Source organism: Chionomys nivalis, chromosome 5 (assembly GCF_950005125.1).
Source record: "Chionomys nivalis chromosome 5, mChiNiv1.1, whole genome shotgun sequence".
Lineage (NCBI taxonomy): Eukaryota > Metazoa > Chordata > Mammalia > Rodentia > Cricetidae > Chionomys > Chionomys nivalis.
The window spans coordinates 93256815-93283112 of record NC_080090.1 but is presented as its reverse complement, the minus strand read 5'-3'; the positions used below and the strand labels follow the sequence as shown (position 1 = coordinate 93283112).

General features: G+C 44.1%; 1 protein-coding gene across 4 annotated transcripts in view; it reads right to left on the bottom strand.

The window, feature by feature from the left end:
• The window catches only part of Nckap5 (NCK associated protein 5), an 843848-nt gene that overhangs the window by 101631 nt on the left and 715919 nt on the right, over window positions 1-26298 (bottom strand). For all 4 annotated transcript variants that reach the window (XM_057769610.1, XM_057769613.1, XM_057769611.1 and 1 more), the window contains 4 exons: window positions 19107-19295; window positions 9911-13632; window positions 8676-8853; window positions 407-485 (listed from right to left, as the gene is read on the bottom strand). In XM_057769610.1, the coding sequence (XP_057625593.1) occupies window positions 407-485; window positions 8676-8853; window positions 9911-13632; window positions 19107-19295 (4168 nt within the window). The remainder of the gene's footprint in view (window positions 1-406; window positions 486-8675; window positions 8854-9910; window positions 13633-19106; window positions 19296-26298) is intronic.

Below are 26298 nucleotides of genomic sequence, written 5' to 3'. Positions count from 1 at the left end.
TTCCTCCCTGAAGTAGCTTTTGTCAGGTGTCTTGTCACAGCAGTGGGAACAGAACTAACTTAACACCTAGCCTTTCTGAGGGAAATGTACACCTCTTTCCCTATAGAGCAGTGGTTCTCAGCCTTCCTAAGGCTGCAACCCTTTAATACAGTTCTTCATGTCGTGGTGACCCCAACCACAAAATTATGTTCATTGCTACTTCAGAATTGTAATTTTGCTACTGTTAAGAATCATAATGGAAATATCTGTGTTTTCTGGTAGTCTTAGGCAACCTCTGTGAAAGCGTCTTTTACGTCCCCAAGGTTGTAAACCACTGTGACAGAGGGAGGCTGAGAGACAGACTCAAGCGCTGCACCAAGAGAACGTATGGAAGGGAAAGAGCATCAAGCAGCACACGGATGCTTACCTATCGCGTGGCTCTGAAGCGTAGAGTCGGCAACTCTGTCTTCTTCATCCTCTCGTAAGTCTTCATGGACTTCTGCCCCCTGCAGCAAGAAGACACTAGAAGTTCTTATTCATTACTCTCCAAAGATCTTTTGTAGTCCTCACGATAATGGCATGTTCTGTAATAAGCACATTGCTGTAACTGAATGTATACAATTATGTGGGAATATAAATGTGTGTGTTTACTTTATTCTACTTTGTCTTCATCATCTGACTTCATTACAGGTTTTAATTAAGAGAGCCCATTTCCAGAAATAACCCCAGCTTTGAACGACAGGACTACTTACAGGGTGCCTGATTCTAGGCATGATTTCAAGATTAACTGCTTTGGTTTTAAAACTTTATAATGGAGCCATTCACACCAGGGTATTAGGAAACATTAAAGTCTAAGGAGCTATAACTCCTTTGGAGCCACAGACTTTTGCCATAAGTTATTTTAATAAGAACATGGGACTATACTTGAATCATATTTAGGTCTCATGACCCTTTCCTAGACTGAAAGAAGCAACTCTCTAAGTGTCCTTTTCTTCCATTCTTCCCATGATGGAAAGAGGAGAATGGAGATGTATGCTCAGGGGACTACATCACCAAGACACATTTCTAAGTCTCATGTTAAAAACATTTCTTCCTGTCTGGGCATGCTGCTCAGTTGGTGGAAGTCTTGCCTAGCAAGCCCTGGGTTCAACCCTAGCTCCACACAAGCCAAGGATGATGGCAAACTCCTAAAATCCTAGCCCTCACAAGGTGAAGGCAAGACAATAAAAGCTCAGGGTCATCCTTAACTATATAATTACTTTGAGCCCAGCCTGAGTTGCAGGTGATCTTGTGTAGCATGATGGATGAAAATCCAGAGACAGAAATTGAGGTTCACTCTGAAGGTCAGAAAAGCAAAACAGTCAACCACAGGCTCTTACCTCTACCTCAGTCTGAAATGGCGAGCCTGCCTCTAACAATCCTCAGAATGAGACTGTGTCTCAGAGCTGTCTCCTCCTGGCTTATATTCCTCTTTAGCACTGGGATTAGAGATGTACAATACTAGCACTCGGTTTCTATGGCAAACTAGTGTAACTACTGCGATTTGAGGTGTATGCCACCACTGCCTGTTCTATAAGGCTGATCAGTACTCTCTGACCTTAAGGCAAAATTTATTTATTAAATAAAATACAAATGAAATATCACTACAATCCTGTCTCGGCTTTCCCTCTTTAAGCTGGAATACTGTAGTTTTGCATGGCAAAGCTCTAAAAGGAACATCAGAGAGAATGTCATGAAGTCTTGGTGTCTTATAGATGGGATTCTGAGGGATAGAAAGTTTCTCTGAACTTGCCCCATGCATGTGGAGAGGTACCACTGGGAGGAACACTTAAACACTGCCTTTCTAATCTACTAGTGGGACATCAACAACACTGATCATACAAGGGCTGACTGGGTTGGGGAGCTGGATTACTCAGTAAAGTGCTTGCCACACAGGCAACATGGCTTGAGTTTGCCCCTAAGCCCTCATGTAAAAAAGTCATGTGTGGTGGTATGGGCTTTTAATTCTTGTAATTCCAGCACTGGGAAAGTGGAAACATGCAGATCCCTGTGGGATCATGTGCGCAGTCACTGTCCGCCAGTGAGAGAGCCTGTCTCAAAAACAATCCAATATGAATGCGGACAAGGGAGGACAATTAAGGTTGATCACCAGCCTTTTGAGTATGCTAACACACAGTCGCATGTGGTCTTCCCCACAACAGACAAGTAAACAAAACCAGCCAACACCTACACTACTGGTGCCAGCCGCTCTGCAAAGACGTTACACACATGCCTGGTGTGCTTGACCTAATGCTATGGAATGGGGCAGCCACCCACCATAAAGATGCACCCTGAGGCAGTAGGGATGATACATCATCATCCAAATGGAGGGTGGAGATTTGAACAGAGAAAGCTTGACTAGAGGCTGGTGTTCATTTACAGGGAACCATGATTCTTAGATTTCTATTCCATTACATCTGTGTGGACATGGTCTCAATATCAAGACAGTTTAGGTCAACCTTCACAAAAACTCCTGCAGAATATATTACATCTGGTCCCTTGGGCAGCCGACCACAGCAGCATGAATTGTGTGATGCTTTCAGAAGCTCAGGGGCTCAGGGTGATTGTGAGGCCACCACTGCTTTATACCAAATGGTGTAGAAAGTCATCTGTCTGCATGCTGACCTGGGGGCTAGATCTAACTTCCAACTTTTTACCTCCTAGTTTTTCACACTTAATGGGATAAAAACAATTACTGATACTTCATGACTGTTCTACATGTGGCTCTATCCTCACCCAAGCCCTGGTCCTGTGATCAGGCCCAAAGTTCCTTCAATTTCCTAGGCTTATTGATCTATAGAGAGGAGATGAGCCAAGGGGTAAGGGTAAGGCTTGTAGGTTTGAAAGGCGTCCTTGTAAAAGCACAAACTGAGGAAGGGCCAGCATCTGAGAAGGGCTCATTCTCAGCTCTACTTATCTATACAGATTCTAATGCACACTGAGGATGTATTTCTTAAAACTCTTTGCCTATGAAAGTCAGGGGCATACTTTATTTTGGCATCAGAGTCTTTTCCTAATTATATTTTCATAGGCTTCAGTTTAAATTAATTTCCATTCCTGATCAAGCAGCAGGTGGGATGTGGGAACATCCCTGGGAGGTGAGAAAACTCTGGGTTAAGATGGGAAATTTGCCAAAGATAGTGCACGGTGGCTTTTGACCAACAACTGTGCTTTAAATATGGGTTTCTTCTGTGTGTGTGTGTGTGTGTGCACGCGCGTGAGCGCACACGCGCCTGTGCCCTCATGTGTGGAAGCACAAATGTGGTGAGTATGTGGAGGCCAGAGGTCAACCTCAAGAGTCCAGGTGCCCTTCCTTGGGTACTGTTCACCTTTTTCTTTTTAAGACAGGGTCTCTCACTGGCCTGGAGCTCCTTGATTAGACTAGGCTTGTTGGCCTGCCAGTGCTACCTTCTTAGTGCTAAGACTACAAGATCATGCTTCCATGCCTGGCACTTTTTGTGGGTTCTGGGAATTGAACTCAGGTCTTTGAGTAAGTTACTGACTGAGCTAACCTTCAAGCCCCAAGTGTTGGCATCTTTGTCTTCTAAAGCTGATTCTTTAACTCATGTCCATTATAGGGCTCAAGAGCTGCTTTAGAAATCAGCTCACAGGATGAAACCAGTAAATGTTACTGCCTCTATCATGACTAACTCAACTTCCAGAAGGGCAGGAGGAAATGAGTTTGCAAGAGTCACAAGAGGCAAAAGCAATACGACAACCCACCATTGACTGATAGACACATGTGATTTCACAATTAAACTATGTATTTGGGGAACTCCTCATTTGGAATTCTGTACATCTTTCTTCTCTGAATGACTCGAACCCTAAGGGCTTCTGAAGTAAACAACATTTTTATACCACAACTCACTCGAGGGCTAAGGACAGTTCAGTAAGCAAAATCGCTTGCCACAAAAGTGTGACATCCTGGGTTCAAATCTCTGGAAATCCACATAAAAACCAGATATGTTCCTGTGGGTGTCTGTAATTCTAGTACTGCTATGGGGAGATGGGTCAGGGAGATAGGAGAAACCCCAAAAGCTCCTGGGCTATGAACAACAAAGAAAACATCCTGCCTGAAACAAGGGAGAACACAAGGGCTGACTCCCAGGGTTGTGGTGTGGCCTCCACATGCACCATGGGACAGATGGGGGAGGGGAGAGAGGAAGTGATAGAGACATCTCCCAAAGCCCACGATTTTGGAAGGGAAAACAAGTGAACAGATATCTTCGGGTAGCTCACTCCTTAGAAAAGATAGCAAGTGGAAGGCAAATGTGCAGGCTGCTTATTTGCATCAAAACAGCATTTAGAATGGAATCATTCAATTAAGGATGCTGAAATTATTACATTTTGCAGGACTTAATAAGATGATAACCATTTGTGTAATTATGGTACTATTTTCTGCTATTTCATCTCTGCGGTCCCATCTTAATGGGATGGTATTTGATGACTTTTTATTAGCAGATGTGATTTTCTTGAGAAGAGGTGACACTTGGGGAAAGAAAAATCCCATCATATAAATTAACACATGGGCATTAAAATGGCCATCTCTTTCCCATGCCCAGTGAAGGTGTGTGATCCCCTCAACTTTGTTGATGATTTTTATTTTTGTCTGGAGGTGTTAAATAAGAGCCTGGTGCTCTCTTTTTTTAATACTGCTATTCAGAAAAACGATTTCAACACATAGGAAGGAACCATTTGCAATTGACGGCAATCAGAGCACAGCCAGGCTAGTCTTTCTAGGGGAGATCTCCCCCGCTTCATTTAAATACAGAAAATCAGCTTAAGCACCAAGTAACATGGCCCCTGGTCTAAATTACATAAAAAATTAGAGCTAAGCAGCCTACAAACGATGGCAGACGTGGGGACATAAGCCTTTAATTAAAGCTCTACAGAGAGAAAAGGACTTCTTTTGGCGAAGCATTGCTGGTACTTTTACACATTTTATCTTAACTGTACTAGAAAGGAGTATGCAGTTACTCGTGAGCTAAGTGGTTTGGGAAATAAAGGGATATGTTGAATATATAAAAATACACAGAAATAATCTTCCTTTTATCATCCCCAGCAATTGTTTCCATTGCCAGCTTGACACGACCTAGAAGAGAGAGTCTCAATGTGGGATTATTAACACTGGGCTGGCCTGTGGGCGTGTTGTTGGGGCACTGTCTTAACAAGGATAACTGATGGAGGACGACCCTGCACACTGTGGGTGGTGCCATTCCCAAGGCAGGGGGTATGGGACTGTGTGAAAGTGGAGGGACTGAGCTGAGCAGAAGCAGGCAACCACGTGAGCTTGTGTGCATTAATTTCTCTCTGCTCTTGATCATAGATGTGATATGACTAGCTGCCTGAAGTTCCTGCCTTGACATCCCTCCAAAACAGTGGATGGTAACTTGGAATTGTGAGCTACAATTAGCCCCTTCTCCCCTAGGTTGCTTCTGGCCAGGGTGTTTGATTACAGCGGTCGAAAGGAAATGAAGACAATCACTAAGCACTGGAATGCTTAAAATGCCGTATGTGACTCTCGTGAATAATATCATTTCACTGTTCAAAGAGTGAAGACACGTGGTGCACTGTGCTGGCAGGTTTTAGAGCAGGGCTTTTAAGGCTGAGGCCATGGCTCAGGGGTAGGTTACCTGCCTGCCGTGTGCGAGGCCCCAGATTCAATGCCATGGCTGGCAATAAGAGAAAAACCCTTGACTAAGAGTTTCCTTGACAATGAAGCAGCATTTGGATTCACAGCAATGCTGTGACATCTGTGGTGTTATCTGTCACTATTGTTTCCAATGAAACAGCTACTTTGAGAATATTTGTTTGCAACACACTTTAGCAAAAGACAAATTTACCTTGAGCCCCTGAGAAGAAGGATTCCCTTAAACTCTAAATTTTAAAACGTTCAAGAATATTCACAGTAATGAGCAATGGTCTAAGAATATGTTTCAGTTTGCATCTAATCTACATGGGATGATAATGTATAATACATATGCTTTCTTTGCTACTTATTACTATCTCTAAGGAGACCACAGCATGGTCTTTCCTGAACTTAGTAATCTTAGCCCAACTCGCAAGCAAACAGAAGGAACAAATACTGGCATTATACTTTCTATTTCTAAAGAATGAGCTGGGGAGATGACTCATGGGTAAACGGGTCTGCTCCACAAGCATGAGAACCAGAGTTTGGATTCTCAGAAGCCACAAACACATAGACACAGCAAACCCAGTGTGCCTGTAATAATTATAGGAGGCAGAGACAGGGGAATTCCCACAAGCAGACAGGCTCACTAGTCTAGACTATTCAACAGCAAACAAGAGACCCTGTCTCAGTCAAGATAAAAACTGGGGCCCCGCATTTGAACACACACACACAGACACAGCTGGTCATCTATCCAGGTTAAGAATACTCCTTTATATTAAAAGCCTTCTCAGTATGACTGACTTCCTCTCTTGGCTAAGGAGGAAAATTAGCATATCCCATTTGATTCTGTATACTTGGGCTGGTTAGGTAATCTGTGTACTTCACAGAGAGTATGAAGAGTGTTTCCTGCAGATATACGGGAAGGGCAGAGGTTCCTGCTCTCACCCTGTGAATGACTTCAGATGAGGAAGGAAAGCATGTTAAATTACTTTAGCATTAGGAAGTAATAAGAAAACAAAAATGAAATTATAAAAGCTCAACTCAGGCTTTTTTTTTTTTGTCTTGTTATTTGGTCCTTCTGTACAGTGAAGATAGACCCTAAGCTGTCAGAGACATATTAAATGGGGCGTAGTTAAATGGAGTGCCTGTGATAAGGGGCTCTGCTGGGCTATCGGAGCCTTCCATCAGCAGGATTGAATTTCCAGCATATTGCACACTTCTCCACGCCGCGTCTCTCTCTTTCCTTTCAGTGTCACTACAAGGGCAGCTTCAGATACACTTATAATTTGTGGTTTTATAATGCAAGGGACATCAGTGTTTTCAAAGGAGGTATGATGTCATGAGAGCCGAGAGCTAAAATGGGAGGAAAATGAACAAAATTAGCGTGAAGGAAAGGCCTTAGAGCTTTCTGGAGAAAAGGTTTCTGAGGAAAAACGTTTTCAGTGAGAGTTTTGTCTCAGATGTGCTTGTGAAACCCAAACCCAAGAACAGTGAAGCTTCATCAGCGTGTGAACACCAATCAAAATGGCTGTACCTGTGCATATGTAGTGGGTGTCTACAGTGTGCGCAGCCATAGCCCAAAGCTGTGGGTCTTTCTCAGTTATTTTCCAGCATATGGTGAGTGTGGGAGTGTGTGTATGTGCATGTGTGTGGTGTTGGGGGTGTGTGTGCACAAGTTCGTGAGGGTGTATGCACCAGTACATATGCACATAGGACAGATATTAATGTTGGATGTCTTTCTTAGTCATTATCTACTTTTTTTGAGACAAGGTCTCTCCCCGCACCTGAAGCTCACTGAATGAGATACATTTGGTGACTAGGGAGCTCCAGAGAGACTCCTGTGTCTCCTTGCCCAGTGCTGGGGTTACAACAGCATGCCTCCAGGTCTGGCTTTTTACATGAGTGCTAGGGATCCAATTCAGGTCAACACGCTTGTATGGCAAAAGCTAGCTCCTCAGTCCCAGATTAAAGCGTTTTATGTTAGGAATATGTTGCTGTTTTAAGTACTATTAAATATATCCACTGGAACAATGAAAACTCATGGAATCAATAGCATGGCACCTAATGAACTGTAAGAAGAGTAAATACAATGTAGAGAAATGTAAAGAATAGCATACGAAACTGGCCTATCTTAGGGAAATATTTCTTTAAAAGCCCCCACCATTTTATATAGCTCATTACTCTCTTTCTTTGTAGAATTACCTAAGTGCGCACAAAAACTTCCATAAAAAGTAAATAACACTTGAAACATCAAAACAGCCCAACACTTTCTTAAGTTATTTGGCACATTCACATCTCCAATCCTGTTCCTCCTTTGTTGGCATTAATGCTGGGGTCATCGAAACAAATCTCTAGGATTGGGCATTGTTCTACGGTGACACAGCCAGCATCTCTTGCTGGCACGTACCGAGATTACAGGATTGTCTGAAGACAGACTGGAAGAGAACGGTATTCCCAGATGGAACCACACCCACATGAGGGTTGGCTGCTACCTGCAGCAGTGGACACGGGGATTTCTGTCTTTAGAAATCTTCTCTCTCTGGTTAGGCAGATAGCTCGGTGGCTAAAACGTGTTCTGGGTTAAGTGTGAACGCCTGGGCCTGAGTTTGGATGCTCAGCACCCATGCAAAAGTGGGGATAGTAGTATATGATGTAATTTCAGCCAGATGGAGGCAGGATGTGGAGACAGGAGAGCCAGGGGACCTTGTGGGCCAGTTAGCTTGCTGTATGCAACCATGAACAAGAGATCCCGTCTCAAGGTGGAAGGGGAGGACGGACATTACAGGTTGTCCTCTGATCTCCACACATGTCAGCACCTGGGCATCCATGCTCACATACAGATGCACACAGAGGGACAGAGGAAAAGAGGGGGGAGAGAGAGGGAGGTTGGAAGAGAGAGAAAGGGTGAAGCGAGAGAGAGATTAAAAAAACAGTCTTTTCTCAGATTTCTATTCCCCTCCCTTTCCCCTTTACCAGAACATCTCAGAACCAGGCATTTTTCTAGCCAGCACGGAGAAACACTTACCAGGGATTCTCTTGGTTTTTCCATATCGACTTTGGTTTTGATGTTTTTCTTTTGACTTCCTCGAGTGCTGACAGAGCCGCTGGCAAAACAGGAGCCCTGGGAGGTGCCCTCTAACAGGCTCCTGCAGGAAACACCCTTTGATCCACTTTCTGTCTGGAGCGCTCCTTTCTTATCAACTCTGCAGGTAGAAAGTGATTCCTCTGATAAATTACATCGGCCATTTTCAATCACGCTCTTCTCCCCAGCCCTTTAATGTTTAAGGTAACCTCAGCGTGGCTCTTTGTCTTGAAACCTTTCAGTGAGAAGTGCTGCTCTCTAGCCTTGAGCAAAAATAGCTTCAAATATTTCACTAGTGCGTCAATTTATATTTGCGAGGGTAATAACTTATTACACTTTATTGTGCGTGTGCACATACAAACAGGTTTGTGTGCACTGGTGTTACACAGTACACACACACACGCACAAGTTATAGGATAACTTCTTGTGTGTTATTCCTTAGGTGAGATCCACCTTGAGTTTATGACACAGAATCTTTTATTGGCCTGAAACATCCAAGTAGGTTAGGCTGGCTCGCCAGGAAAGTCCAAGGTCTGCCTCCTTCTGTGTCTCCTGTAATGGGATTACAAGCAGGTGTCACCACGCTTGGCTTTTGTTTATGTGGATTCTGAAGATGGAGTTCAGGTCTCCATGCTTGCAAGTCATGCACATTACTGACGGAGACATCTCCCCATAGCCTTTATTTTATTTTTATAATTGCTTTTGGGGAGGGACAGAATCTACAACGCCAAAGGGTGATTGCTAAATACATTTCTGGCTTAAGATCGGCAGGAAAAGTAATTACTTCTGGAAAGTTCTAAGTATACATTTGCTCAGTGCGATCAATGAAACCGGCATGCTTTCAAACGTGTGTGTAATTTTCTTCCATTTCATGCAATGTGGGTACATTCACGGTTCCTGGCGTGGGTTGAATCGCTATCAACCTGGATGTAACTCACCATTCTTTAATTTCAAAGACCATTGGCTTGGTTAAGAAAGAAACATGAACTAAATTATTATTTTATTACTAACTTTTATTTCACTGTTTAAATTATAGCTAATGTATAAGAGATTACGCTATCTGTGTGTGTGGAGACTATGCTCGGCTGGTATTTAATGCTCAGGGCTAAACAGCTCTCCTTGGGTTGGGGGTGCAGGGGGACCCTTCGACATTGCCCCCCTCAGTTCCAGTGTGTTACCTGCTTAGAAGTTCTGTCATGAAGGCGTCTTTTGTTGAGCACACAGCAAGGCTGGGTCTATTTCTTGGCTCCAACTTCATTTCGTTATAAATGTCTTGGGACGCTTTGAGATTCTGTGTGCTTGGCAAACCATCCTCTGAACTCTGACCAGCTGCTGCCGTGGCGCCCGCCTTGGTGCCCCTACTCAGTTCACTTTCTGCCTTGGATTGTACTTCGGCTTTCTTCTTTTCTTTTTTCCTCTCCGATTTTAGTTTTGTGTCTTTCTTTTCCACTTTACTTTTGGAGACCTCCGTTCTCCGACTACTGAGAGCTGGAAGTCTGCTCTTCCGAAAGCCAAACCAGCTGGTGAACGAAGGCCCTGCCTTGGGCTTCGCTTCCACAGAGGCTGACTTTGTCTGTGCTTGGCCCTTTTCCACATTCTCCTGAATGCACAACATGACCTTTTCTTCAATGGAGGGTGAGAGGGGGGCTTCTGGGCTCACGATACCAGTCCCAGTTGGAGAAGCATCTGGATGCCGTCCAGAGGTCTCTAGCTTGGATACCCCACTTGTTTCTAAATTGTGTGGACGCTGCATCCTCCCTGGGATTTGCGGGGACTGAGGGCAGTCTGATGGGGTGGATGGATGCCTGTGGTGGTCATTGCTAGATTGCTCACATACCACCTCCACCCCAGGACATTCTTCCTGGCTATAGATCTGTTGGTCATCCACTCCAGGGGTGGGGAGCTCTTCTGGCCTTGTGAGCATCCTCAAAGGTAACTTGCTTGGGCTTCCATGCTGGCTGCTAGAACTCCCTGTACTACAGAGGGAACCCTGTCTGGAGAAGGACTGTTCCAGCGGCCTCCCTCCATTGGGAAGATTATCAGATGTTGAGACACAGGGGGTCTTGCCTGGGGACCCTTCCGTGGAGAGGTTCTGCCTGGTGAGCGAATTGCCTCTCTCAGCTGTGTTGGTAATAATATGAGTTCGAATCTTGCCTGGCCCTTCTGCTAGTGCCATGGAGGGTTTCTCTCCCAAGTGGATGCTGAAGCTCTGGCTCCGAGCTTTGGCTCCATTCATGCCTAGAGCTGGCTTTAGGTGTGGCTTGCTGGAGGAGAAGGATCTTTTCACCGATCTGTTCTCCACCCCCTCTCTTCCACCATCTCTGGAGACGCTGCTTTCCACTGACCCCGGCAATGGTGACTCTAAGGGAAGCCCCCTAGCTAAACTGTCCAGACATGGTGAATCTAGCAAGGCTGCTGTTCTCTTATCTCCTGAGGTCTCCAGGCTCACTGGGTCTCTGGAGTCCTCGGGGTTAGACTTGTTCAAACTCACAGAACTTCTAGAAGCTTCATTTAAACTATCCTTTTCTTGTTTCCCTGGCACCATGGACGTTTTCCTGAGCAACTGAGGAGACTTCATGAGAACTTTGAGTCCTATAGGGAGGCGAGTTTTCGGTCCTTTCTCGGCAGGGTTTTGACGGCTTTGTGACATGCCCTGGCTTCTGCAGGATGAGGAAGATGGGGAGGGACTGTTAACCTGAGATGTCAAGGACTCATTCGCCCCTGAGAAGGAAGGCCTGTGGGGTATCATAGAGCTGTCACTCAGCTGTCCTTTTCTCCCTGGAGACAAGTTTTTCGAGGATGCTACCTCTAACAGTTCATAAGTTGAAGGACAAGTCTTGGGTATTTGTAACTCTGTGTCCATGTGTGTGGTTCCAAGTGCTTGGTGAGGGGGAGGTTTGGGGATGCCTCTCTTTGGAGAGACCTTTGGAGGTGCTGTAGCCATGGCAGCAAATGAGTTGGAGGATGTGTGCTCAGGGTGTCGGGCGTGTACCACTGTATCTGTAGGAGGAAGAGTGGGAGGGAAAGTGGACTTTTTGGAGGGCACAGAAGGTTTCTTCTTCTGCGGTTCGGTCACAGCTAGACTGGGAGAGGTCACAGGAACAGAGGATCCTTTCAACGGTGGGGATTTCAACCCTGCACCTACAGTGTCTCTAGGGACCCTAGTTTCGGGTTTGGCAGGTGATGGCTGTGGTGAATAGTCATAACTGGTTCTGACCAGGAGGGAGACTGACCTCCCTGGAGTGGGTGGAGGGGAGGGAGACCTCACTCTTGACACTGGCCCAGAGTCACAGCGTTTGGCCTTTGTGGGGGATCCATCACAGTCCTCGCTCCCCATGAGATGCTGTGACTGGATCCCTGGAGCCTGACTCTTGGGACACTGAATCCAATTTTTCTTGTTGGAAATGTTGGGGATATGAGGAAGCTGGGTGGGGTGATTTGGAATGTGTGATTCTGGCTGTACATCACAGAAAGAATGCGGAAGTTTCCCTGGAGGGGATGCTGGTGTCTTCTCATGAGTCACTAAGTCACTGGAAGGGACCAGCGTGGCTGGTACAGGATCGACCAGCTTTGATTTCTGTGGTGAAGACTTGCCTCTGGAAGGAATTTTTGTCAAACCCGGCTTTGCATAGACACCCATGTTTGCCCCAGGTCTATAATTACTCTGCCAGGCTACATTTTGTGTTGGTTTGGCAGGCTTTGGTCGTGGGGAATTCTGAGTTACTGTAGTCTGAGAGTCAAAGGAGTCAGTCAGAGCCGTGGGAATACCGTTCTCATCTTTTGGAATGTTTTTCTCAGTCTCTTCTTCAGGTCTCTTCCGAAAAGGATAGTCTCTTGCAGTAGCTCCTGGCTGTAAAGGAGTAGTTCCCTGAGGTAAAAGTTGAGTGAGTTCTGAGGGTCCGGCAGGGGCTGAGTTGATGGAAATTTCATCCCTGGTCACAGTGACAACACCAGTCTGATGGGAGCTGAATTCAACGGGCTCTCCATTTTCTGCATCAAATACGACCGTGACGCATTCTTCTGAAGAGGTCCTCTTGACAACCCTTTGCTGCCTGATGAAACTGAACGTCTTTGGCCTTGTCTCTGAGCAGGTGAGACATTCTTCCTCCACATCCTGAGAGCCCCATTCAGACTTTCCAGAGCCCCCATCTAGGTTCTCCGTGGACTTGTCTGTGTCCCCCGTCAATGACAGGTCTGAAGGACTTCTCTCATCGCTACTTTCTATGTGCAGCTCATTTAGGGTTTCATTGTCATCTGTGTCTGAAAGATGAAGGTTCAGGGCCACGTGGTCCCTGAGTGGGTCCCTGTCCCTTTGCACCCAGGGCAGGTGGATGCTGGGGAATAACTTCCTTTCCAAGGGACAGTGGCTAGCACAGCGAACTAGTCTTTCAGGCATTTCTCTCGTATGAACTAAAGCTGTACCTTCTGAAAAGTATTTTCCGTGTGGCTCCCAGCTAAATAGACTGTCTGAAACACTGTGGGTTAATTTACTGCCCTGGATCCTGCAGCCCTGGCTTGGAGCTACCTGCAGCAGAGCTGAGGGTGGGGAGTCTTCATCTACATTCTCTTGAGAATCTGCATCATAGATAAAGGAATGATGGGGACCCTTGCAGGGGATCCCTGGGCCAGGTGGTTGGCAGGAGGGATACTCCTTGAGGCTGCTATTTTTTATTCCTGGAGAATAGATTCCTTCATTAGAGTTCATGCAATCTTTATAGCCCCATTTGGTTATCACCGACGGTGGTTCAAGTAACACTTTCCGCTTCTGTAGCTTCCTCAGCCCTTCCAAAATGTGACTTTCTTTGATGCGGGTTGGAGGTAGTTCATCTGCAGGGCTGGCAAAGCCACTTGGGAGCAAGGAATCGATACTCAGTCTTTTATCCCAGTTCTGTGATGATTGCTAGGAAAGAAAAAATAGATATCAGAGATGATTGAACCAAACGGATCTCAAATAAACAAAGGAAAGGCCCCTCAGTAGATTTAATTTGTGTAAGTAGGTGATAAATATTCACATATAAACACAGTTTGTACAATGCTAACTATATGGCAAATATTGATTCTGCGAGATCCTGTGCTAAGCAGCTTGGTGAAATAAGGAAACAGAATGTAAGATATGTCTTTATTTATTTATTTATTTATTTAAGATATGTCTTTAAAAGTAGAAAATTCAACCAGAGTGAGGGGTCAAAAAATACATTTGAGAAGTGGGAACAGGGTGGTTATTTTAGAGGTTCATAGATCTGTCTGGAGAGATGGGGAAAGGTATACACAGGAAAATAATTTGTTTTTGTTGTTGTTTTTAACTTAACTAGTCCTCGAATGACACATGGCTTTACCTAAAGTTCTCAGGGAGTTACTGTCTTCCAGGTGGAAGAAATAGAATGGCCAAGGACACAAGTCAAGTAAGCGCTCAAGCTGCACCTGGGGAATGGGCAGAGCAGCCTCACTCTAAGGAGTCCAGGCACAGCAGAGGAAGGAGCTAGGAGAGGAAACAATTCAGTGTTTCACTCAGACATCTGATAGCTCTGTGAATGTCTAGAACTGGGGTCTGAAGTTATCACGCACACCTGCATACAAATGTGTATATATCTACCTGCATAACTGGGCATCAGCAGCCCCATCCCTGTGGCAGTTACTCTCCTACTGATGTTAGTAGATCAGCTTCTTGCCCTTCCACCTACCTGAATGCCAGCCTTATTTCCAAAAAGTGTATGGGAAATGAAAGATGGTGTTCCCCACGTTTGTGTATTCTCACAGAACTGGCAACAAGAAGCAGAAAAGCAAAGGAGTAAACTAAAGTGCATTAAGCGCCTGCTGAATGCCAACCAAGCTGCTTCAACTGCATCTTCAGACCACCATGAGCACCTGCTGTATACCAACCACTGCCATGGTTCAACGGCATCATCTTCAGACCACTGTGAGAGACACTATGACTCTTTCCTTCTGCTGTGGACTCTGATGTCCAGCAAGCCTTCTCTGTGACAGGTCTCAGAGACAGATTTGGAGCAAACATTTGGACTCAGCTTTTTTTTTTTCCTGTAACTTTCCACAACCCTGTCAAATTTGTTTCCACTCCAGAGTGGCTAGAGTGAAATATGAACTCGGGTTGCCATTCTTAATTTAAATGCGGTATCACTGCATCTAGCTCAACGTCCAGTCTTCTTTCTATACTATCTAGTGTTAAACAGAAATCACTAGTTTTCTTAGTGGTGTTTCTCCAATGGCATTTTAGAGTTTACATAAGAAACTAGCTAGCACACTGGGACATTGAGAGTCTGACTTACTTGAGAAATTATAATTTTGTTTTAAATCACAAGTATGTGTGTATGTGTCTCTGTGTGGGTGTGTGCACAAGAGTACTGGTGCTCACAGGGGTCAAAAGAGGGACTTAGAGTCCTTGGTGCTGGTGGTTGTGAGCTGTCCAATGTGGCTGATGAGAACTGAACTGGGGCCTTCTGCAAGAGCAGTATACATGCGTCATCACCAAGCCATCTCTCCATCCCCGCTGGGGACTTTTCAAAATGACTAATGGTGGATGACTTTAGGAACAAATACGGCTATTTCAGAGGATCAATATACAAGCAACTTCCATCAGAACCTGAGCTGTTTGGGAAGCTGTGGACACTGGATTATATCTAAGCCATTTTCATAAAATTTACTCTTGCTATCTCCAGTACACACATTTATTTGTCTTGAAGTCCAATTATTTATTTTCTTCAGCAAGCCCTCCAGTGCCTGGAGCTGCTGCCGACAGATGTGTTTTGCTGACGGTGCTTCTTTCCTCTTGGAGTTTCATTCTTTAATTTTAGGAAATTGCACCATTCAAAGCTCCTTTGGAAGTCAGAAGAAATCCCACCAGAGAGTCAGGGTATTCTAGACAGAACAGAGGATGGCCTTCCATAGTGTGTGTTTCTAAGATTTTGCATGGTCCCGAGAGTCACACTAAGAGCAGGGATGAGAAGCCAGAAAACAGGGCCCTGTAAGAGCTTGACAGCAGCAGAGCTGCTTAACACACAGGTCAGCTCAGCTCCTACCCGCTACCTCTTCTCTTCCAGCCAGAGCCTGTTCATGTTGTGCTTTAATCTGCCACTAAAGCCAGAGGCTGCAGATTTGCTGATGAGATAAACCACACACACCCCACCCCCTCAAGTCCCCCATGGGAGGTTACACCAATAAGTGAGTAGAGAAAAGTTTGTACCAATCTTGAAAGGTGGCAGAGGAACATGAGAACATGGGAGGCCCATTTCCTGAAATTGCTACATTCTTTGTTCAATAAAATTGGATGAGAGATCTTAGGAAGCGGCACAGAAGACTGAAGGATGCTTCTGATAAGCTAGGGGCAGGGTTTAATGTCCTTAGTACCTTTCCATCTCTTGGCAGGAAAATACTAAGTTTTCTTTTATTTTCATTAGAGGACATTGTGGGTGTTCATGGGAATAACTCCATGCCAATAACAGGTATAAGCCCTCTGCATGGAAGGATGACTCAACAAGGTCAGGATAACAGAACCATTAGCAGAAAAAACAAAAAAAATGAAAAAAAAAGTCTGTGGTCTAGAATCAGATATTTGCATTCTCAGAACCTTGGTTTTCTTAACTGAAAACTGGGAAGAATCAGTGCTGGAGAATAGCTCAGTCAGAAAAAGAATGTGTGTCAACAGGAGGGCCTGAGTATCATCCTCAGGACCCACTTTAAACAATGCCAGGCATAGAGGCATGGGCTTAGAATCCCAGCACAGGTGAGGCAGAGATGGGTAGATCCCTGGAGCTTGCTGCAGCCAGCCAGCCAAGGTGAACTGGTGGGTTCCAGGTTCTGTGAGAGGCTGTGTGCCAAAAGAACTTGATAGGAACATGAAGGAAATTATAACTGAGGTTGGCTTGTGGCTTCCGTATGTACACACACAACACACACACACACACACACATCTGTACATACATGTACCCAGCATGCACACATGCATACACACACAGAAAGAAAAAAGCAGAACCTTAAATAAGTTATTAGCACTAAGTGAGTTAATATCTGTATAGTACTTTTAAGAGGGGGCCACATATGGTAGTAACCGAGTCTATAAGAGCCAGATTTCCCTGCTGAGATGGGCTAGTAAATTTTATACAAGCTTTTCTGTTTCTACAACAAATGATATTTAAAAAATAGTTGTGAGCTCAAAAAAGCTATTACTCACACATTATTATATAATTTAACAATGTGTTCCTGTTCAGAATCCTGTGATTTATTATGTAAGTCAATACTAAATGAACACCTGACACCAGGCACAAACTGCAGAAATTCTATAAAAAATATAACGTCAAAATGTCTCGAGGGTCCACACAGAGCTAGCTGGGACCCTGAGAACTATGTGTGTGTTGCGAGTTATCACAGGCTGTAAACTGCCACAGGTATACTTGGATTATGGCTGGATGGCTACCTGAGTGTCCCTGAAGAATCTTAAATGTTTTTTTTCTCCTGTTTCAGGGGAGAGATTGCCTTTGTAGATCAAAGACTGCCCTAATTAGAAGCATGCCCACCAATTATTTTTTAGATGGGTAGGTATAATTTCCAGATAGTTCTTGTCACCTAACCATGAGGACACAAATTACTTCCTTAGAACCCAAATAAAAACATTCGGTATGGTAGTGGGTGATGTTACTCCTAGTCCTATCAAGGTAGACACAGTGAATTCCCGGGACTTGCTGGCCAGCCAGCCCGGCCTGCTCCCAGAGTCCCAGATCAAAGAGAGGTCCTGACTCAAAAAAACAAAATGAATGAAGGGTAAAAGAGTGCAAACACACCACCCGAGGCTGTCCTTTGGCCTACAGACAAACATGCACATACACACAAGTACCAGCATACACACGTGCACCTCCACATGCATGCACACATACAAATAAAGGAAGTTTTAAAAAAGCTCATTGGAGACAGAGGGGAAAGCAGTCTGAGAATAGAGTGAGAGGAGGGTGGAAAAGAGGGCTTGGCACTTGAGAACACTAGCTGCCCTTTCAGGAGACTCAAATTTAGCTTCCAGCCCCCGCATTAAGGGGAGGAAGCTCACACCCTCCCAAAATTCTCATTATAAGGGATCCAATGCCCTCTTTTGGCCTCTGTGGTTAAAAGTGCATATATACACACAACACACACACAGACACAGACACACAAACACACAATCCTTAAAGAGACAAAGTGAGACTAGGAGGGGTCGTGGGAGCCAGTAACTTGAGGGACACAGTGAGACAAGCAAACCTCCCTGACCATCATCTGATGGTCTGCCTCTGCTTGGCCAGGGCCCTGGCAGTCATTAATACTCCTTATGGGAGCAATTTACATGAAGCAGCTGCTCTCTGCTTTGCATTAGAAGTCTGCGGCTATAGGAATAGCCTCAAAATGCAAGCTGGAATCCTTTTCAGAGCTCTGGTTCAGCAGATGACAAAGCTATTCCCTCACCAGTGGAGTCTGTGAGGCCTGGAGTTTTCTTGGTTTCCAAACTGCTGATAGAACTCAGCCAGACTGTAGAGAACTCACCCCTCCACACTCAGATTGGCAGTTGCCATCCTGGTGTACTTTGCTTTCCTTTAAGTTGAGGAGCTGCTAAAAGAGCTATTTTGAAAGATTTGGCTTGTTCCAATATGCAAGGAAGCTGGATTGGAGGTTTCTGCAGCCCTGTGAGCTTCCTGCAGATGGGAGGTTCTCTTGCAGGATCGACGGTCTCACATCCGGGTAAAGGGCTAGGGAGATGACTTGGTTGGTAAAGTGCTTGTCATATAAGGATGAGAACAAGGATCCCCAGAACCACAACAAAAAAATCTGGGGGTGCAATTTCAGTCCTGAAGAGGCAGAGGCAGGTGGAACCCTGGGGCTCACCGGCCCTTCAGAGTAGACAAATTGATAAGTTCAAGTTGCATGCCAGAGACAAAGTGTCTCAAACAATAACATGGCCAGGCCCTGATTCCTCAGCTAGCAAAAGGCTGACTTTTAGATTCTATTGGTACCAATACATAGATATTTGTGCTTATATGCACACACACACAAGCACACACATAAAATAAAATAGAGTAATAAAATAAAACAAGAACCAGGGAAGACATTCCTGGCATGTGAGTAGGAAGAGGATCCCCCTTTCACTAAAACCTTGCTCCCTATGTCCTGCCCCTGTACTTTGTCTGTCTGCTCTGCAGTTCTCTGATGTACAGCCAACCCGCTTTGTGTTTTCTGAGCCCACAGCATTGATGAGTGGCAGTCTCCATGGTCCGTAGGCAAACATTCAGCAAATCGTCATTTCCTTCCCAGCGCCCCTTCTGCCTCCACGACCAAGTTCCAGCTAGCACAGGATTCTCTTTCTGTTCTCTGCAAAGCTGACTTGCTTGACAGAAGCCTTACCCTTTTCCCAAGGAGCTTCCTGTCAGGCCACTTGTAGGAGGAGTCACTGGAGAACTCGCTGCAGGTGCTGGACAGGGAGAGTTCACTGCTGCTAGAGCTGTTCCCAGGACAGAGGTGGTCAGGGACGACGACCCCTGAGCCCAAGTGTTGCAAGGCAGGGGTTCCTGATTTTGCATTCTGGAGGTGTTCCTGTAAAAGCAGGACAGGGAGCAAAATCTTGGCTTAAGAAGAAATAAACACCTAAAAAACTTAGAGTAAGTGACTAGAAGTTCAGGCTTGGGAGCCAAGCAGACCTTAGGCTTTGATCTTGGTTTTGCTGTGTGTGTGTGTGTGTGTGTGTGTGTGTGTGTGTGCGTGCACATACGCATGTGTGTTTGGGGGGGCTACATGGGGAGGACTACGTAAGCATGTGTATGCACAAGCATGTGAAGACCAAAGGACAATCTCGGGGTGTCATTCCTTGGGTGATTGTTTAAGAAGTCTCTCACTGGTCTAGACCTCACCAAGTAGACCAGGCTGTCTGGTAAATGTTTCCCCACCACTGAGGTCACAAGCATGCACCACGATGCTTCATTTTTTTATGGTTATTTGTTTCTGGTTTTTTAATGTGAGTTTTAAGAATCAAATTCAGGTGAGCTAACCCCCACCTCCACACCTCAGCTATGTTTCTTCCTGTGTGGCTCCAGGAAGACTGTTTAGCTTTGCTAGCCACGTTCCTCCTTTTAAAATGAATCGCAACAGTATGGATGGTCAAGCATAAATGGTCAGCAAAAGGGTGGGATGAGCGTCTATGGTTACCATGGTGTGATATAAGGTTCTAGACACGAAGCACATAGTTAGTATTTGATTTACAGAAGGTGCTGGACTTATTTCAAACGAGCACCGTTATCACAACACTAGGTTCTTGTTTTATCCAACCATAGTGTAAGAGATCAAATCAATACCAAATCAAGACTGGGGGCAGGGAGTATAGCTGGTAGGAGAATGTTTTACTGGCATATATGAGGTCCAGGGTTCAATCTCCAGCCAGCATCGCAGAGCAAAACAAAGCAACAATAATACACCCCAAATGTGTCAGATAGAAGAAGACACATCCTTGGCTATAGGTTTCAAGAGCATCAGCATTAGGCTTTACTTAATGGTCCAGGTCAGGTTATATACGCTGCTACAACATTTGCTGTCTTGAGCTTTTTTCTCTCAATGGCTTCATTTGTAGAGTGGGCAGCTCTGCCATTGGTTCCCCTCTGACTGGGAGGTTATTACAAGTCAGCTATCACACAGCTGCAATCTCTCTGTTCAGCCTTGTATGACACCACACGCCGCAGGCACAACGCTCAGAAGTCACCAGTCTCCACTGCAACTCGTCACAGGACGTTTCATGTCTGGTGGGCTGCGTGAGTGATAAGAACCCCCATAGCTCACAGTCGGGAACTCATGCAGAAGGCGCAGGTGGGTAGAATTCTTGGGGCCTACATAAAGTACAGGCAACAGCTAGCGTGGTAAACACCCATGCACATCTCGACAGCCACCTTGCAGTTGGAATGGAGGGAACTCTGCAGACTGGACAGGCGAAATTAATTCAGCATCTTGATGGAAACAGGAGCTCTCTCTTACTGTCTAATTCCGGCCTATCTTTAGAAAGCCTTGTCTCCCGAAACTCTCCAGTAGGGAGCCATCTGTCTTTGTGTCACTTGCAGAGGTGTGAAGCCTCTTACTTATTCAATTTATTGACACTTTATGGGTGCCATTAGTACCTCAGTACTTATCACTGTCCTGCAAATGCAATTCTAAATGAGGGTGAGAATCGCCCCAGCCAGCACCCGGCAGGCAGCCATGGTGGGAGAGTACACGTAGCAAACCTTAAACCTCACAGAGTACAGAGGCCACATTTTATTTGCTAGCTAATCAATAACTATAACACTCAATCATTTCATCTGCCTTGCTATAGATACTTTATTCTTGCTGCATAATGGTCTCTTTAAGTGATCTTTTAAGAAAATGCCAAGAAATTTTAAGATCCTATTTCTCCCTGCTGAAATTTGGGACTAAGTGTGATGATAGGAGAAACTTCTCAAGATGCAGGGTTCAGCATCATCTACCAATGATGCCCTTACATATTGTTAGATATAATGTAGTTAAAGGAAGTCTATTTGTTTCTTAACAGATATCTATAGTCAGCCAACAGCTCTATTCATTTTTTCTTTTCTTCTTTTTCCCAGACAGGGCTGTATATAGCCTAGGCTGGCCTTGAGCTCACTATGTGGCCAAGTTTCTCAATTACTTTCCTGTTGTGACAAAATGCTCTAACAAAAGTGACCTGGAGGGTAAAGAATTTACTTTGGCTGGTGTTACAGGGGACGCAGTCCATCATGGCAGCAAAGACTCGGTGGAGGAAACAAAAGGCTGGCTGGTCCTGTTGCCTCCATACAAGAAGCAGAGAATGGAGGTGGGTGATGTGTAGGCCATGAAACCTAAAGGCACACCACAGTGAGCGACTTCCTCCAGCGAGATTCCACCTCCTAAGTGTCCTCCAACCTTTAACAGTACCATGGGCTGGGCACCGTTGTTTAAACATACAAACTTTGGAGGGGGGCACGTTTCACATTCAAACTACAACATCAATGATGACTCTGCACTTCCGATCCTCCTGCCTTTAGTCTGTGAGTGCTGGGTTCAAAGTCATGCACCACCATGCTCAGTGTGTATGGTGCTGGAGATGGAACCCAGGGCTTTGCACATGCTAGGAAAGCCCTCTACCAACTGAACTGCATCCTTAGCCCTCACTGACTCCATTCTGCAGGATAACCTGATACCAATCCCTCTGCTAGTGTACACATGTAAAATTCATCCTATATAAAGTTCCAGAAATATCACATTAGCATCCACTTTTACTTCAATATTTTCCCAGGCCTCTATCCTAGTCTTTCATGCTTTGTTATGAAATTTATATGGTCACAGTTGTTAATTATAACTGCCTTTGCTCCAATAGATTCACCTACTTTCCACAGAGCAACTGAGTCTGCATATCGTCAGGTGCCTGAGAGGTAGATTCCTCCAAGGCTTTCCATGCTCTGCACAGGTTCTGGTGACTTTTTGTTCTTCTTCTCCCAGTGTACAGCAGTTAGGCTGTGCTTTCCTGTCTCCCCCACCTATCCCTACCTACTCTGTCTAGCAAAATATACCTGTTTGTACAACTCAAGTCAACGCCTAAGCCTGAGAAAAAAGAAGCCTTCCTGCTTGGGCATTACCCAAGCACATATGTCCTTTAGAGGATGAATTAATTGACAGGAAACAAGAATGGAGAAGATGGGTAGACTCGAAGAAAAACTGCCAGCTCTCCCTTGGAGTTGATCTTGAGTCACAAGAGAGATACTGTATAACACTATAAGGGAGGTGCAGAAAGTTGGCCACATCAGGTGACACTGACGGTAATGGAAGAGATGAAGCAGACAGGTGTAGTAATACATGCACATGCTCATGTGCACACAAATCATATGGGGAACCTTGTTCATCTGAAGGCTCTGACCTAGCAGTTCCATAATAGGGTTTCTGATATGAGTAATAAAGTCAGTAAGAACTGGACATTTCCTTCGTCTTATGGAATTGAAGGCTCTCTCCCCTCAAAGCCTGTATACTGTCTATGCTATGATGCCAAAACTCTATTAGTATTCTGGAAACTGAAGGGAGTGAAGGTTCTCCCTCTTAGGGTCCTAGCATGATGCACACCATGACCAACTTCCCTACTATTTTCTGATGTGGGGGTTCAGCTGTGAGCCTACGCCTCTCCAAACAGAGTTCTGCAAGGTAATTCTGCCTCAGCTTCATTTCTATAAACCCATTTTCATCTCTAGCACTAATGAGTTGGAGAGGGAATCAAACATATGTGTAGGCTGGTTAGAGAGGAATTCTCTATAAACGATGGTAGAGCTAATCCTCCATTTGGGAAACTCCATCCTTGACCCACAGTTGCCACTGATGGCTTAATTTAAAAGGCATGAAGAAGAGAATTCTATCGCCACGGCTGTAAAGTTAGCTTCACTCTGACGTTTGCTGTTATGAGCCAGCCTTTGTCTACTCTGGTTAATAGCTGTTCTACTAACTGTTGTATAGCTTATCGCTGTTCTATAGCACTTGACTTCCAAGGCCATTTCTGAGGTGTGGTTCAAATCTCTTTCATATCCTAGCTCTTTGAACTTGGGGGGAAAGTTACTTTAACCCCTCTGTGTCCCAGAGTTCTTTTTAGTCAGTGGAGGTAACTGAGACACCTGCTACACCAGGTAATTGTGAAGGCTAAACAGGTATTTGGTGGAATTGAGAAGTTCTAGGTGTTACTATTATGAATGCATGTGAGTGTGTGCATGTGTATGTGTGTGTGCACACACACAAGTTGCTTTCATCAGATATTTTGCAAGTAAGTAAGACTCCAAGCCCAAATCTTAGCCATAATGTTACACTGTCCAATAGGGGCCACATAGGGAGCCAACCCCCAGGAATCCACAGAACACCACATATTCCACTGAGCATGGCTGTCAATGGAAACACATGATGGTAATTATTAAATGCCACCTTTGTAGAAAGGGCATATGGGTTTCATTTCCAACATTATCTTATGGATATCCATTTACCTGGTAAAATGCATCGTTTGCTCCGCTACAAATCTGTCTTTCTCATTCTGTTCTGGATTAACCAACTTATATGGTTCACATTCTCTGATATTCTTACTATGATACTTGCAATATAAAAGCTACAGTTTCAGTTATATGATAAATAGAAACAAAGAGACCAAAGCCAGAAGTTTCTTTAATAAAAGCTATACATTTTCAAGATTCATAATCTTAAGGTCCCAGTACAGGTCAGGGGCTGTGAGGTCTTTGCAGATATAGAAAATTGTAGTATTTTAACTTGAGAATATTTATACTGGATACATAACATATTATCTGCAATGGATAAAATTATATGGCAAAAAAGTTCAGTTAACCATGACTGCTCAAGTCATTTTTAAGCCTAATATTTTTCAGTATGTATGTATATGGCTATTGTGTTTTTTTTTCAAGTGTGTCTTTTTAGGTTAACGAGTGCTGAAAGCCATGCTGGTTCAAATTTTACCAAACAAGCACAAAGCTAACCCCAACTTCAGGGGGGAAAGTGCAGAGTCCATGCATTTTTAAAAGTTCATACATAATATATCATAAGAGTGAGTGAGATAATTTGAGACATGGGCTTGAATAAAAAGCCCCTTGCCCATTACTCAGAGACTTTGATATGTAATCAATGCCAAAAACGCTATCTTGGGGACCAAGCCAAGATTTATGACACTTCTTCGGAGAGTGACAGTTTCTGCTTATTCTATCAGCTGGGGAACACGTTATTGAATTTCAGAGAACACAAGAAAGGAAGGTGTTGCTATCTGCCTGAGGATGCTTCAGAGGTGCACCTTGTGGTTTGTTTGTGACATCATTGTTGCTGGGAGGAAGAAAACGACCTAAACAACACTTCATGGATACAACTGGGAACCACACACACAGCTCAATATCTGTCTGAGGTGGTGTCAAACTGCTCCGTCCTGCCTCTGAGAGTAAATCTCCAGATGAGAGGTCTATGACACATGAGAAAATTTTCTAGGGTGAAACCAAGCAGAGATGTTGGGTAGCTTTGCTTTAGTTATTCATTTCAAAATCTGACTTTGGATAGAAAGATTTCTAAGAGTTTGATATTTCCCATTAGAAGAAATCATGTCAGACCATGCAAGTCTATTCTCGCTCATCAGAGCTCTCTGTGTCTGTTCGTATTTACAGGTGACATTTTTATAGATAACAATCACGATTTTACAGTATGACAGTCTGCCTATCAAACAACTTAGAAGAAAAATAAAAAGATGTGGCAGGTTGGAGAGATGGCTCAGTTTGTAAAATACTACAGTGCTAACATCAAATCCTGAGTTTGATCTGAAGGACTCATATAAAATAGTCTTTCTTCCCCAGGGAAGAGCACATCAATTGATTAGCCATTAAATGGTCAGTTCTAAAAACATATATAAAATGACATTATACAGCCTGAGCAGGCAGGTTGTATTGCTATATCTAGGAATATATATATATATATATATATATATATATATATATATATATAATGAAAAATATATCCAATATTTGAAAGAGAGCAAGGAGGGGAATAAGGCAGAGTCCATAGGAAGGAAAGGAAAGGGGAAGATGATGCAATTATATTATAATCTCAAAAAAATAAAATTTTTGATTAAAGACAGTCATGGTGGTGTGTGCTTACAAACACACAGAGCTGGGATGACAGAGTCAGGAGGAACACAGGGCCTCACTGGCCAGCCGCCTAGCCTAGTTGGATATTTCCAGGCCAGCCAGAGATGCTGTTTCCAAAAACATCTCTTCTGTAGCAGGTTTCCCGCAAGGATGATGCCTGACTTTCACACACACTCAGACATACACCACAGACGTAGTAGGTGGTATTTGATAAGTAGTAGGAAAATCATCAATACCCTATACGCTGGCTGGCTAGTGTGAAAATTAACCTTTGATAGTTTCACTAAAAAAGTAAAAATAGTCACAAGGTTAATTTTATTATGTTCAGGCATGGCTGAAAATCTAAGTGAATAATTATAAAAGTGACCTTATAGTTAAACAGCACTGATCCTAGGAAATCTTCCTTTGGACACATTTTACAGCTGAAAGTCATTAGCGTCATCTGCTTGGAACAATTAATGTGAATAGAAAATAATTACATCAGGGACCTGGGGACTCAGAAGATTTTATGCATTAATACTTACATGCTATTCAATTATATAGTGAATTCTTTATATCAGTTTTGTTTGGGAGACCTGCTACAGCAGAGATGTTTCACTATATTAATCTTTATACTAATTGCTAAGGCTTCCAAGTAGACACTAAAGTTGATTTGTTTAATTGTAAATACAATAAAACCTATGATTTATGTGTCATGTTTCTGCCAGGCTGGTGGCATTTAAAAATGATCTCTATCCTGGTTTGTCTTAGTTACAACTTTTATGATTTTAGACATCAAAAAGTTCTAATCAAGTGAATAAATAATGGGCCAAAACGTCCTTTGTATCATAGAGTGGACTTGTTGCACAGAGAAGCTGATCCAAAGCCTGGGGAGATAGCTTATGAAAGGCTTGAAGCAAAAGTGTGAAGTCCTGAGATTG